At 38.7% G+C, this 15,044-nt stretch overlaps 1 protein-coding gene and 1 non-coding gene across 2 annotated transcripts in view; one reads left to right on the top strand and one right to left on the bottom strand.

Annotated features, from left to right (window-relative positions):
- Window positions 1-1,554: 1,554 nt before the first annotated feature.
- LOC126091848 (protein DEK-like) overlaps window positions 1,555-15,044 on the top strand; it is a 34,855-nt gene continuing 21,365 nt past the window's right edge. Inside the window, exons 1-5 of the mRNA XM_049907108.1 lie at window positions 1,555-1,704; window positions 2,412-2,628; window positions 2,746-2,912; window positions 7,392-7,546; window positions 7,677-7,862. Coding sequence (XP_049763065.1) covers window positions 1,627-1,704; window positions 2,412-2,628; window positions 2,746-2,912; window positions 7,392-7,546; window positions 7,677-7,862 — 803 coding nt within the window. The 5' untranslated portion in view covers window positions 1,555-1,626. The remainder of the gene's footprint in view (window positions 1,705-2,411; window positions 2,629-2,745; window positions 2,913-7,391; window positions 7,547-7,676; window positions 7,863-15,044) is intronic.
- Trnat-ugu (transfer RNA threonine (anticodon UGU)) lies at window positions 9,475-9,549 on the bottom strand. The gene has a single exon. It is a non-coding gene; the product is annotated as a tRNA-Thr (tRNA).

The raw sequence follows: 15,044 nt of genomic DNA on the forward strand, positions 1-15,044 counted from the left end.
TGGTTTCTGGCAGATGATTGGTTATCAACTTTACACAACATTCCTGAGGAAAAGTCTGGCTGAATAAATGCATTCTTCATCTTAGCTGTAACGTACACACAGTGAGAGGAATTTCTGTTGCCAAGCAAGCAGAACTGAGATCTTCAGTTAAGTGATCCATAATGCAGTGCAACCACAGTTCACTATCGACATGGGTGTCTACGATCTTCACACATGTAGCCCATCCAATGTACATCCATTGATATTTATTTCTGGCACTGTAAGACTTTTTTTTAATTGCCTAATATGGTTTTTTGTAGCATTAAGAGTTTGATTGTGAACCATTTGTTAGTCTGTTCTATTGTTCTCCAGGCTGTGGTGGCCAAATTAATATGTGTATCCCCAACAAACTATACAGTTTTTGAAGAGTGCTTCAGTGTCATTTTATAGAGCACGTGAGGAGTGGGCTAAACACAGAATCTTGTGGTGCACCATATTTAACGTTCCTCCTGTCTCAATTTAATCTTATTTCTGTAGTTTCATTTCCTGAGGTGACCCTCTGTTTTCTGTTGTTAAGATATGTCTTTCCCAGGCAAGAATAAGACGTTTAATGCGATACTATTTTAGTTTTCCTAGGAGAACTTTATGAAACACAATGGCCATGACAAGATCACAGAAAATTTTAAGGGGCTAATTTTTTTTTATTGTTTTGTTTCACTAGAAACGATTTCGTGAGTACACATAAGGTATTGCGTTCTCGGCAGAGTAGTCTATACGCAAACAAAACAGAGCTGTTGTTTAATAGTTGTCCTCAGAAAGATGTTTCAGTCCGTTATTCTTATGTAATCTAGTTTTTCAAATTTGTCTATGATTAGATGTCAGTTGCTTTTGTCAGTTTGTGGATATTTGTGTCACTACAGTGTATACATCAATGTTGCAGACAATATCCATTAATTCGTCGATTGTTAACAAAGATAACTCAAATGTACGGCAACTAGCTCATCTAGTTCACGAAAAATTTGCTTTCAAGGTGCAGCTCAAATTCCAGCTGACGTCCCTGACGAGGTATTAGTCCCATCCACGATCTAGTTTCACGTTTAGAAACCACGTCGTTGACGTGCGTTGTACCAGAATAATTCTTTTTCTCAATTTTTTGAGTCTAGTTTGTCCTCCTATCCTTTATCTTGTTTAAATATTTATTATTTTTTAAAAAACATAGCCCTCATTTGCTCAGTTTATGCTTGTACTCAGTTGTTGTGGTTTATAAGTGGATTTCTCTAGATAACTAATTATATGAAAAACTATCTCCGAGTAATGTGGGAACTTTTTTCAAACTGTTGTAGACCTAAACTAAAGTAGATTTATTCACGTGTAGTTGACAATCTTTATGGTACTCAAAATTTAATCACATGTTATTCATTAAACTTGACAATTAATGCGCGTTGAACTAGAACAGTAAATAGAGTATCTTATATTAGCAGGCTGTATTAGTGATTTCTTTAACTCCCTGTTAACCTTCATGTTTACGTAGCCCATAAATTTGTACCTGTTCTTAGGTCTCTGTCTTTCTTTCTTCATAACCAATTGCCAGTTTCGGCGGGAAAAGGAATACTTTGATTTGATTGGCGTCCGGTGTGTAGACAACGGATGCCCGCCATATTGCAAAGCGGCGTGTGCTGGAAAATGTCGGCCGAGAAAGAAAACGCGAAAACGGAGGATATGAAGGTATGTCACAGTTGCATGATAAATATGATTGTATAGGTATTGCAAACGCATAATTAATTACACTGTATAACTATAAGCTTACACTCTGCTTGAAGTGCTTGATGTTTAATTTTGAGCTGAAAGTTCGTTCCTGTTAATATGGCGTAGGCGGGGACGGATTGTTTATATCCAAAAACGCGGGAAGTGATTTCCTGTGTTAAGATAACCTTCTCTGCGTTGTATATGTTTCCATTGTAATGTAGGAACTCAATTTCCTTTACTGCATGTTAAGAACATTTGAATTGAAGTAGCTTCAGTTTCTATGTACTGTTTAAGGTTAGAGTACGGTCTCAGGCTTTAAGTGTGGTGAGTCGTCTCCGGTTTACGCGGCTTCTGTGCAGTGAACATTCAGTAGAACTGGGCTTTTCTGTCGAAATAGAGTTGAAATTGTGTTAAATCTTTGTGTTGCGTAATAGTTTTTCCGTGCTGCGCACCCTGTCATTGTACGTATGTTTAACCAGGAATTTTGCAGGGATGTGTGTATGTACGCCGTAACTTCTGTGCTTGTTCTAGATACTACCATACCCCTGTTATGTTGTATGATTGGAATAGATATATCTTATCCTCAAAAATCGAGAGCCCCCTTATAGTCTTAGAATTTTTTCATTCTGTTTGCTTGAGTGATCACTGTGCTTTGCTGACTGTTCATTCTGCATCTTTATTTGCAGGATGATGTGAGTGTGAAAAGTGAAGAAAAGGTAGATACTAATGAAGTAAAAGTTTCAGAAGACTCGAAAGAGAAACCAGAAACTCCGAAGAAGAGAGCGGCAAAATTAAAAGATGTAAAGAAAAAAGAAGAAAGTGAAGAAGAAGAAGAAGAAGAGGATGATGGTGAGGATGACGAGGATGTTGACGGAGAAAACGACAAGTCGGGGGATGAAAAAGGTATTAATACAGAATGTGTTAATGGAACTATTGTGCAGTGAAGTGTATTTATAGTGCAGAATCCTTTGTACAAGCTCCTTCCCTGTATTATTTGGTGAAATGTAATCTGTTTTGTAGTTCCATTGCTGGATCAACCCTTGGAAATATCAGGTGCAAGAGAGAGGAAGAAGGTGGAAAGATTCACAGAAGAATTCAATGAGCCGAAAGAAACGAAGGCAATTGAAATACCAAAAGGCAAAGGAACCCCCCTGGGTGAAATACCAAGAACTGAGGCGTTTCTCAAGGTTTGTGTTACTTAATTGAAACCCTTCATTAATTTATTCCTATGTGTTATCTTTTTGATAATTGGTATTTCATACTTTTACTGAGAATTTAGGCTAAAAGTACACGCAGAATTAGAGGCAAACTTTGGGTACATTTGTGTTCTGCTCACGACTTGCCTAAATCTTGAATTAGTTAGGGTAAGGTATGATTCTTCTGCACTACCCATAAGGAAAAGGGAAACATGATTGACAGTTGGGCACAAAAGGTGGAAATGTTATCAGTTGCAGCAGCGATAGCTGTTGCAGTTCTGTGTGCAATTCATTGCCCATCAACTTGGATTACTGAATTTTCTTTGTAGGATGGCAAAGGCTGATGACTTATGTGCTTTTCTGCCATCAGCTTTATCAGGCATTCTGTTGTGTGGTGTAATGAACCAGCACAGAGAAATAAGCCACACGACATATAAAAACCACAACAGTAAAGTAACGAGACAATTTGTCTGCAGCTGATTGTAATAACAATGACAACAGTGGATTGTGCAGAAAGAGCAGCTAAGCTCATTTTGTGGTTGGTTTGTTGGTGTAACTCTCCTGTTAACACCTAGCTGTCAGTCACTTCACTTTATTTCCTATGTAGTCTAGCTTAACACCATTTGTCTTTTTTCTTTTTCCAGTGAAGAGACCACCAATTAGGAATATCGATGTTATTCTGACAATGCTTCTTACATCCAAACCTTCAGATGTCAGACATTCCGATTGGTACCAATTGTTGTATGCCAATAGATTATGAACCAAAACGCCGATCTTGTTTTTACTACTTGCTGTCGTCCAGTAGAATGTGTAAATGGGAATTAAAAGTATCACCAGAGCTATGGAGCACAGGAAAGCGTATATGTGAGTAGCTGAATCGTAGATCTTGTGTGGGTGAGAAGGTAGAGCTTTCGGTCATCGTACTACTGTTCCCATGTTCTAACCCCACTGGTGACAATTCTTTTTACCTATTTAAGCAAGGGAGAAAATTTTCCTGACATGTAAAAGGTCTTTTCAGTCTGTAGCTATGTTCTTTTGGAAATCTGTTTTCGCTTTAACTGAACATTACATACTCATTATTGATCTTATTAGTTTGTTCATTGTTTACTATTACTACTACTTCCGCACATATAGTGCAATTGTTTCTTTATTTTTCTGTTCTGATTGTACATTGTATGAAACTACACATATACTCCATAGGTTTACTACTGTTAAAGATATGAAACGAAAGCAGGCTGCCAAGAGAACATTGCTCTAAACTGCAAATGGCCCTGTTACATGTCAAACAAGTTTTCCCATATTGACACTTTCAGACGTAACACAGTAAAAAAAATTTGTCATTATTGAGATTTGAATCCAGTTCCCATGGTTTGAGTATCTAATGCCCTGCCAACTTCCCCATGGAAGCAATGTGTTAGTTACTCGGAGTTATGTTTTGATGAGCTCCGTAAGTCTGGTGTTGCTTTTAATTAATGCGCCCATTCTGCTGGATGACAGCACATAGTGTGATCTGAATCGAAGTTTTGGTTGATACTCTTATCGACACACAATGTTTGATGCCAATCTGAGTGTCTGACATCCAGAGGGTTGGGTGTTAGAAATTGGTTTCTGTGACTACTAGCGGGCTTTCTGCAACTAGTGGGAACATTTTCAGCTGAGGTGCCCCATAATTTACATTTTACTAAACAGTCCAAAACTCATGAATTTAAACTGATACTTAATCCTTAGAGGTGCGCCATTTTTCATAAAGAGTCTGCGCATAATGTACTTCGTACGCATGTGAAGAGAAGCAGTCTGTTATCAAAAGTAAAAATGTATGAGCAGACTCACTAGCAATAAAATAAAATTACAGTATATGAGCTAATCAAACAATGGAAATTCCAGGATGAAATGTAACAATATGATAGAAGGAAAGTTGCTTCTCACCATATAGTGTGTGTGTGTGTGTGTGTGTGTGTGTGTGTGTGTGTGTGTGTGTGTGTGTGGGTGGGTGGGTGGGTGGGTGGTTTCAGCTCTCTGAGACTGCAGATATGTGTGCAAGTTGCTCTTGAGTGTGGGTGTGTGTCTACAGCTAACAACGGCCTTAATGGCCGAAAGCTATGATTGTGTGAATCTTTTTATTGTGCCTATTGCGGTTCAGCATCTCCGCTATATTGTGAGTAGCAACTTTCCTTCTCTCATATTAGTAAATGAGCTAAGTCACTAATCATAAAATAAACTTTTCGTTATATTACTGTGTTGCCCTTACAAAGGAACCATCCTGGTATTTGCCTGAAGCAGTTTAGGGAGATAACGGAAAACCTAAATGAGAATGGCTGGAGGGGGGGGGGTTGAACCTTCGTCCTCCCGAATGTGAGCGCCACCTCACTCACTGTTTTGTGGTTGATGCACTTTATACATAGGTACGCCCACTTGAAGATTAAAAGTTGTATTGTCATTATAAGTAAAATTTTATTGTTGATAATGGCAAAAAAGAGAAGCAGAAGGTGGAACAAGATAGAAAAATGGAAGAAAGGAAAAGGGTCAGAAAAAATGAGAAAGTATGTATGAAAATCGTAAGACAAGGGTTATGAAGAAAGTAGTGAGTGGGTGAAAATTTTCTCACCAGGAAAGTGGCCTGTAAGATACAGGAAAAAAATTGATAAAGAATGTTGTGAAAAAGAGAGAATTTTAAGAACTGGATGGACAGAAAGAAGTAGACATCGGAGAAAGTTTATACCACTGTGTTCGGCAAGTAGAGTATTGTAGGGGATAGTGGTGAATCAGAGCGGTTTGTCGAAAAACAAACACGCAAAAAGTGAAAGAATTAAGTATAAATAAGTGGAGAGTGAGAGAGAAAATAGCTGTCAAATCTGCAAATAAATTAATGAAAAGTGACTGGGAGACGGCCCTGCAATATAGTGAACTAGAGACAAATTGTTATCGGCAAATTTGTAAATAATAGTGGACCCATCTGTGTGAGCAAAAATCAGTACTAGAAAAGATTTAGGGCAAATTATTGGTTAATCTAGGTGGTACAAATAAGAGTGGACTAGCACATAACATAGGAAACAGATGACAGTTTGAACAAGACAGACAGCAAATTGTGATGAGGGTTCTGTAAGAAGGAATGATGGCCACAAGGACTAATATATCAATGAAAATAATCAGTTCTTGAAAATATAAATTAATTGTATAGATAAAAATTGTATTTATGGATTCTTCTTTTACTGCTTGGTAGAAATTCCATTAAGGTTTAATAACAAGTACATTGTTTTTGTTCTACTGTTAAAAATATGCTCACCAAGAGGTGGCAGGAGAACCTGAACATAAGAGGTATTATGTATGCAAGCTTTCAGAGCCAGTGGCTTCTTGTGGCAGGAGGATTGAAGGGGAACGAAGAGGGGTGAAGGAAAAGGACAGGTGAGTTTCAGGAAAGTCGCCCAGAATGCTCGGTCGTGGGAGACTTTCAGGTCTCGATGAGAATGTAAGACCAATTGTTGGGGACTGCACTGGATGAGATTTGAAACCTGAGAGCTTAATCTCTCCCAGTCCAATCCCCAACAATCAGTCTTTCCTTCTGATCCCATAAGTTAGTGTGGACCTAGTGATCTGGGTGACTTTTCCTAACTCCACCCCTTTCCCTAAACCTTACCTGTCCTTTTCCTTCACCTCTCACCCTTCCCCTTCCTCCTTCCTGCCAGAAGGAGCACCCACTGGCTTCAAAAAGCTTGCGTATGTAATGCCTTTTATATGTGTGTCCCCCTGCTGACACTTGGTGAGTAAATTTTTTATCCATACAGTTACATTATACTTTCAAAAATGGGTTATTTTTGTTGATATAATTTTGATAATTTTGTACACGTAGGCCTAGTTACTTTATTGATGTGAAAAGACATGCTTGTGTACCTGCTGCGATTTTTGCTTGTTATAATTGTGGGTGAGAAAGGTAACCTGTGGAAATAAAAAAATAACGTTGGCATGTATCACACATGGTGGGGGTCCTGGTTTTAGTTTTAGTAATTTGAAAGTCGATGCCTACATATAAAGTTGAACACAGATAACTAGTTTAGCAAGGGATGAAAGTTGAAAAGTTGTAATACGCAATACAAAACAAATGTAAACAGATAGTTAGGCATTAATCCATTAAAGAAGTTTAGACATTAAGTGTGTAAGCAACAAAAAATTAAGAAAGGGTTTGAAATTATGATTTTGTTGGAAGTTGCTGAGTACTCACATTGTCAGACAATGAATTAGTGTAGTTTTGGTACTTAAAATGTTTTGATAATACTTAATAATAAAACAAAATTATTTCCTTGTTGTAGGTCAGTCATTAATATTCTGAGAATTAAAATGTAATCATCCACTATAAAAGAAAGTGTCTTAAAATGCAAACATTTAATTCCAAAAAAATGAATAATGCATTCTTTTGCTTAGTCTGTGAATTATAACAACAGCTTTCCAATTCAGTGATATGTTTTTGTCAAACAGAAATTCAAGGCTGATGCTCTAAAGCCGCTTCACAGAGTACTGTTCAACAGAGTTGGGAAGGTCACTCTTGTGAGAAACAACATACGGAAATTCTGTGGGTTTGACTTTGACAAAGGGTCAGATCAGTATGAAAAGAAGAAACATATACTGAGCAAGTAAGTTAGCTTGTATTAAAAAGCTGTCTTTGCAAAAGTAATATAAAAAAATCTTATTCTTGTTTGTTTGTGCTGATGTTTTCAGAAATATGCATACTTCTTTCTCAAAACCACATTTATTGTTTTTCAGGATGGAAGTGAGTGTCTTGAAAACAATTTGTTGTATTTTAGATGTTGAGAAAAAAGGAAAACGCGATGAGCTTGTAGAGAGAATTTTAACATTTTTGTTAGAACCCAAAAGCTCTGGAGCGCCTGTTCCTGACAGTAGACCAAAGCGCTCTACAGCCCAAAAGGCCAACAACAAGGGATATTCAGAGTAAGTTACTGCTTGAATCTTGACAACAGATCAAAGCTTTTCAAAATGATATAAAACAGTATATAATAACATCTCAATATTTCATTAACTGAAAATTGTTGCAAACATACTGTTGTTGAAATACGGCAGTTAAAAATTGATTATGTATCTTGATTTACGAAGTCTTCTACCACTGATGGCAGTGAAACATTTTTTATATTGGTATATCTGCAATAACACTAATCAAGTGTCACCATGATCTACAAAAGAGTTTTTTTTTGTGGATTTTTAAAATTGTTGTTACAGGTATTCCATTCAAATTGCCAGACCAATAACTTCGCCAGGGTATTTGCAGACAAAATTCAAACAGTTACTAACGAAACATGTCGGCACCACTGTGAACTGGTCACTGACAAGTACTCCTTTTATACATTTATTTTCTAACTGAGGTTCAGTGCCCAAAGTATGAGAGCATATCAGAAAGTCTTTGCCCCTGTTTGTTATTAGCTAGTATAAGGTACATACAATGACACACACATACTATTCTTTGTACTTTACACTATTTTTCCACACAGTCCCCACACCAGTGATGTAAGCACTTTGTGGAATTGGAGATATTGTTGGCAATTGGTAAGTTTCATGTGGACAGAGGTACTGATATTGCCATGAGGTGATAGACATAGAGGAAGGTAATCAAAATATCCACGGGTGTGCTGCCGGTCTATAGTGCCCGTTGGGCACTATAGACCGGCAGCACACCCGTGGGTATTTTGATTATCAAATACGCCGGGAGAAACTCAAGATTCACATAGAGGAAGGTAGTTTCTTGGGCTGAGAACCAGATGAAGAAATAGGGCAGAAGGTGTTTCAGGTTGTGAAAGAATGTGGAGAGAGTCTTATCTTGTCATCAGTCTATTTGAGCCACGTGAGAGGGTTTCGGGGACCTGAATGGTTAGAAAGGATTCTTCTGGACGTCCCATGAATTGGTCAGCATAGGACAGTGACTTGGGTGCCCATTACTGTATCATGGATTTGCTTGTAGGTGATGCCTTCAGATGAAAGGCAGTTATGAGTGAGGATATAGTTGATCATGATTACCAGGAATGATGTTTTAGGTTTATAGTTAGTTGTGTGTTGGAATGACAGTGTTTAATAATGTCCTGTAACATTGACCTTGAGTGTGTGGGTTGTGTGAATGTGTGTTCTACTGCAGGAGAATGATTTTTTTCAGAAAGCTGTAATATTAGAAGAGTCTGTTTCATTGTACTGGTCTAAATACTCAGTGCCTCTCAATTTGTCCTCTTTGTATTATTGTTCCATGATAACTTTCCATTGCTTCAATTATTATTATTATTATTATTATTAGGTGTGGTTGGACACTGTCACATCATGTAACAGTATTGTTTCAAACTTCAGTTTCCAAGCAGCTCTAATTTTTTTCCCCTGTGCATTCTTTTTATGCCTTCAATTCGTTGTCACTGGTGTGGTGGTGACTTCATTCTCTGGCAGTACTTCCACATATACTAATTTTTTGTCTGTATAAGCTTCTGTTGAAAGTGAAATGATAATTAAATGGACACCCTAGCTGCAAGCAGGCGTTGATATACTTCATTGGGGACATGTTGAAAATGTGTGCCCCGACCGGGACTCGAACCCGGGACCTTCTGCTTACATGGCAGATGCTCTATCCATCTGAGCCACCGCGGGCACTCATAACTGGATATAGTCTGCTGGACTTACTGAGCCTTTTCTAAATCCTTTTTGACCTGCCTGATCCAGAGTATGGTTTTGACATGTTTTACATGTGTTGCAACTGTGTGTGTGTGTGTGTGGGGGGGGGGGATATGCTCAAATAATCTTCCCTTTCATATATCTGCCACAAAATTTAATAGTTGTCCCCCCCCCCAGGATTGTAGTCTGTGTCCATCTTTTCTTTTGTGCTGAATATATTTCTTAGAATTTAGAGTTCTGCTTTTGGATGTCTTCCAGGTAACCTTTTCTGTGGAGTGTGCTATGCCAATGTACTAGACTTTAGGCTCGATAACTGTTAAAATTCCTGATTTTTTTTTTTTTTTTGTGTATGGACATATTGTGTTTGTCGTTGTCGTTGTTGTTGTTGCCGATTTCACTGTAAGATCTTCAGTTTGTGAATACAAATTTTGTGTCACTTTCTGTTGCCAGTAGGTTCAAGGATTTTGCTCAAGTGCTCGAAGTATGAACATCTTTTATTTGACCAATTTGGTGATCAGTTTTTGAGTAGGATGTTTCAGCTGATGCAGTTTTTTTAAGGATGTTTGAATGCCAATTCTTTCAGTGCATTTCTTGAGTTTATCTAATTGCTGTTGCCATATATCTTTCCAGTAGTTTTGGCTAGTTGCTTTTTCCCACCATTGGATGACTTTGTCCAAAACCAGATTCAGTAGGATAGGAGAGAGATCATCCCTCTACCAAACACCAATTTTCATCTGAAATGGTTCTGATACCCATGAACTTTACTGTGGAGGTTGTATTGCTGTGAGTTTGTTGACGAGACTTAAGTTTTCAGGTTGATTCCTTGTTCTTGGAGCACTTTGTTTTTTAATGTTTTTTAAATTGAATATTTGCTCTATACAGTTTTGCCCAGTGCGGAAATCAACTTGTTATTCACCAGTTTTGTGATAATTGCTCTTGAATTCTTAGGAGCGGAAGTGCTGACAGAATTTTGTATTTGAATTGCAGAAGGAATATTCCCTGAAATTTATGAAAATCTATTTTGTCGCCTTTCTTGTGTAGCGCATGAGTTTCACGATATGAGCAAACTCTTGAGGGAATTTTGTCCAAGGTCTTTCAGCAGTTCTGCAGTGATAGCAACTTCTCCCAGAGCTAGTAGAGTATTGCAGAGAATCTTCTGTTACACTTGAGTAATCATGTAATAGTTCTCCTATCTATGTGGGTATAGTTTGGATACTCATCTAATAGCTCTCCTGTGTGTGCTGGTATAGTTAATTCATACAAGATAGCATGCTCAAGTGAGAAGTTGTCAGTTAAATTGGTCAGCAGTCGAGTCTTGCAAGCCGTGCCTCCGTGTGTGCGGAAATGGCGGCTTCAGAGACCACACTGTAGGACCCGCTGGTGAGCTTCAAGCAACTATACATCGCTAATTTCTGATCTCCACCAAACGCTTATTAGTGGGCTTCCATATGGGATTGTCCAACTTCACCTTCCCATTCCTCCTAAAGTGGTGTCCCATCACTAACCCAATCTCCGTAACATACTACAGTTGAGCAGGTGTAGTTGATCACTGACAATTGCACTGGGTTGGACACAGCAGCTTTGTGGACCAACTTCAACCAATAATGTAGTACAGTTTTGTATGTCTGTAGGGCCATTGCTCCCTGCCTGCTCCCACCCTAGCCCCCGCCATTCCGTCTTCCCGGCAATGCATGTGGCATCCTTGTCCTGCTGCTGTCTAGTCTCTGTGCATTCCTCGAGATAGTGCTCTTCTCTCCCTCCACCTATACCCTCCTATCCCAACCCCACCCCACTCCGGATTGCTGCTTTTGTTAAATGTGAGACTCATGTTCCTGCTGCAGTTGTCAGAGCTAGTAGTAATTTGAGCAAGAGTTCTCTCTCTCTCTCTCTCTCTCTCTCTCTCTCTGTCTGTGTGTGTGTGTGTGTGTGTGTGTGTGTGTGTTTTCTTTTCTGAAGAAGACTTTGGTGGAAAGCTCTGTGTGTGTAACAGTCTGTATTGTGCATGTTTGCAACTCAACAAGAACATGTCAGCTGCATGTTGCGTAGCACTCTATCCTTTTTATAATGCTGGTCCCCTCTACAATGTTTATGTGCTGGGGACACTTTTTAGTGAGGTGTCTGAATGTTGATGGAGGAATGACAGCCTATTCTTCATAAAAAGCCGAAACCAGAGAAGGTAATTACATCGGATGCTGGGGCCTGGAGTGAAGTTAAGTGTTCTAACTCATTCCATAGGTGTTCGGTTCAGGTTGGATGTCTGGGTGGGCCAGTACATTTCAGGAATGTTACGGGCTACAAACAGTTGCCTCACAGATGCTGCTGTGGCAGGATGAATTGTTATGTTGATGAAGTCATCGTCTTGGGACTGATCCTATGTTCTACACAATGCTGTAAAATGTCTTTGTATTCTTCCACATTTAGTGTTTCCGTAAGTGCAGTGAGGAGACCATCCTATCCACAAGAAACAGCTCTACAAAAAACAGTCCCATACTGTAACATCACTTTCTCCATATTTCAGTGTTGGCATGGCGGATAACGTTCTCCAATTATTTGGCAGACTTGAATACTTCCATCAGATTGCCACAGTGTATAGTGACATTTACCACTCCAAATGAAGTTTTCAGTCATCTACTGTCCAGTGGCATCACCGTTACACCATCTCAAGTGTAACTTTGTGTTGACTATTTCCCACTTACGAGGAGTTGCTCGACCATTGTACCCTATGGTTTTTAACTCCTCATTCACAATCATTGTTCTAGCTGGATTGCTGGTAGCAGTTTGGAACTAATTCCTTCCAGTGATTGAAGTGCATTTTCTATGACTGTTTTTCACAGTGCTTGACTGTCAAAGTCCATCAGTACATGAAGTCCACCTGCTGTTGGTTTAGCTATGGTTGTTCCTAGTGTTGCGATACCAGCAGTTAACTTGGGCAGCTTTGGAAAGGTTTAAATGGCCATAATGGATTTGTTACTCCTCCAAAATCCAATGAGTAGGCCACATTTGATGTCACTGAGTTTTGCTGACCAAGCCTTTCTGTCGGTACTGTTTCCCTACTGACAGAACACTATTTCCCGCTTCCCAACATGCTGACGGGTCTGCCTACTTCTAGTTGTCATTCCTGCATTACGTAGGGGCTCCTGATATTTTTAGTCATATAGTGTGTACATGATACCAATCTTCAGACAGGAAATATATTTACCTTCAAACTAAAGAAGTTAAAAAAGATGTTAAGAAAATGTGAAATGTGGGCTAACAGTTTGGAGTCAGGTGAAACTTACAATCATTGCAGGTGGGCTTTGATGCTTGATGAAATGATGTTGAGCCATGTGGCAGCACACTTGGTCAATGAATTTGAATTGTGGTGAGTGTGAAAAGTGTGTCCTCATAAATATTTGGTAGCATAATGAAATATAATTGCTTAGGATGGAATATATACATTTAAATTTTAGGCCTGCTGTTACGGTTCTAACTTAACCAACGCCTCAGTACAGTAAAACTCTGAATTAACTCAAAAATACCGTAAAATCCCAAATTAATGAACCCACTTTTGAGGAAATACCGCTTTTAACAAATATTGCCATTGGTCCTGGTCAACGTCCCATAGGAACAATGTTGTCCTACTCACTTTTGAGGGCTAAACATAAATGATACATTCTACAAATTAAAAATCCAGTTTTTATCTAATTCCTACAACAGTCAAGTGAATTACCAGTTTCTTTTGGTTTCACACACAGATTTTGTCGTGCAAAGGTGAATAGATTCTTTCGATCAACACTTATCTGGGTCAAATTCTATTTGTGGTGGTACTGGAAGAAGCATCGAACGAATCAGAAATAATTTCCACCCCGCCTAAATTGCCACCCTGGTCGCATGATCTGACGTCACACACTGATTTACGAAGCATGAGACGCAAAGCATTGTAATGTTGAATTTATTGGTTTTCTTTTACTGGAGTTGTGGCCCAGAATTGTAGTAAGCTTAATGGTTCCACAAAAACTGATGATTGTCCACAAGCTTTCAGATATGATAAAGTAAACTCGGCCCAATCTTCATTATGCTGCATTCTCAAAAACGGTGAAGCATTGTTGAATCCTGAAGCTTGTGATTCCTCTGGATGCAAATGAAGAACTTTTGCACGTCAACATTTAAAAGTGGAAAAGCATTACTATAGGCAGAAGCATGATTCAAGGGAAGGTTCAGAAAATTCCCCACTGGATTGGTGTTGAAAATTTTGGTGTCTTTTACAATTACTTCCTGCGTAAACATCTTCTGTTAAGGGAGAAAATACCATAGTGGAAAAAGAAAAGAAAGAATGACTGTGCCATATGTTTAAATAAATAGTGATGGAGGTGAGATATTTCCTCCACTGATAATGGGGAAATTTAAATATATCAGATGTTTTAGAACAAGGGTTCCCAACAAAATTTTCTCAAGGACCCCCCTCATAGAGCATGATTGGTACCTCGTCATATCGCAGTATCAAGTACCTAAAAAAGCCAAATTAAAGAGTCTTTTTATACGTTTTCTATTTTTGGTACTTAGAAAAAACATTGACATATTTATTATTGAATAAATATTGAGTTTAAAACTGCTCATGCAGGAAGCGGCCAAAACAAAAACCTGTTGTCATATGAAATATATTTCATATATTTTTGGTTCTAATAGCATCTTGCGGACCCCTCTGGCATAGCTCGCAGACCCCTGGAGGTCTGTGGACCACCCGTTGTGAACCACTGTTTTAGAAGCATAAAAACTACCTTTTACCTATGAGCTAAACAATGATATGTCAGGATGATGTCAGAAATCTTTTACAAGATCTTTCATGTGTTCCAAGATCAGTGCAGCAGGTAGGAAAATAGTGCTTATTATTAACTGAAGCCCTGCAGATCACTAGAAAATGCCATAACTGAGGAATCTAAATGTTGTGTTCCTTTCACTGAACTATGCATGATGTACAGCTTCTGTACCTGGGCATAATATCTGTGACGTAAATAGTAACTGGTCCAAGCATCCATTATATTTGTTGAGGGGAAGTAAGTGATAAGAAAGCGTTCTACAGGCTATACGTATATATGTTGCTGCCAGCAGTTGTGCAACACCATGTATTGTGTTAAATTGTTGTTAAAAGCTGGTTGTGGGGCATTGGTTGCTGTTCAAAATTATGCTGTTCCAGAAGAAGAATGGTGTAGAATCACAGATGTTCCTGATAATGCGACATTCCAGGACTTCATTCCTCCTCATGTCATTTTGACTGCCGCACCTAATATGGATGTAAACATTATTATGAAAAGGATAGATTGCTACTCACCATAAAGATGATGTGTCGAGTTGCAGACAGGCATGATGAAGAGACTGTTACATATAAGCTTTCAGCCAAACCCTTCTTAAGGAAAGAGAAATGCACATTCACAAAAGTGCACACATGACCACTACCTCCTTCCACTCCAGCTAGACTGCAACAGAAATGTATTG

This window comes from Schistocerca cancellata, chromosome 7 (genome assembly GCF_023864275.1).
Source record: "Schistocerca cancellata isolate TAMUIC-IGC-003103 chromosome 7, iqSchCanc2.1, whole genome shotgun sequence".
NCBI classification, from domain to species: domain Eukaryota; kingdom Metazoa; phylum Arthropoda; class Insecta; order Orthoptera; family Acrididae; genus Schistocerca; species Schistocerca cancellata.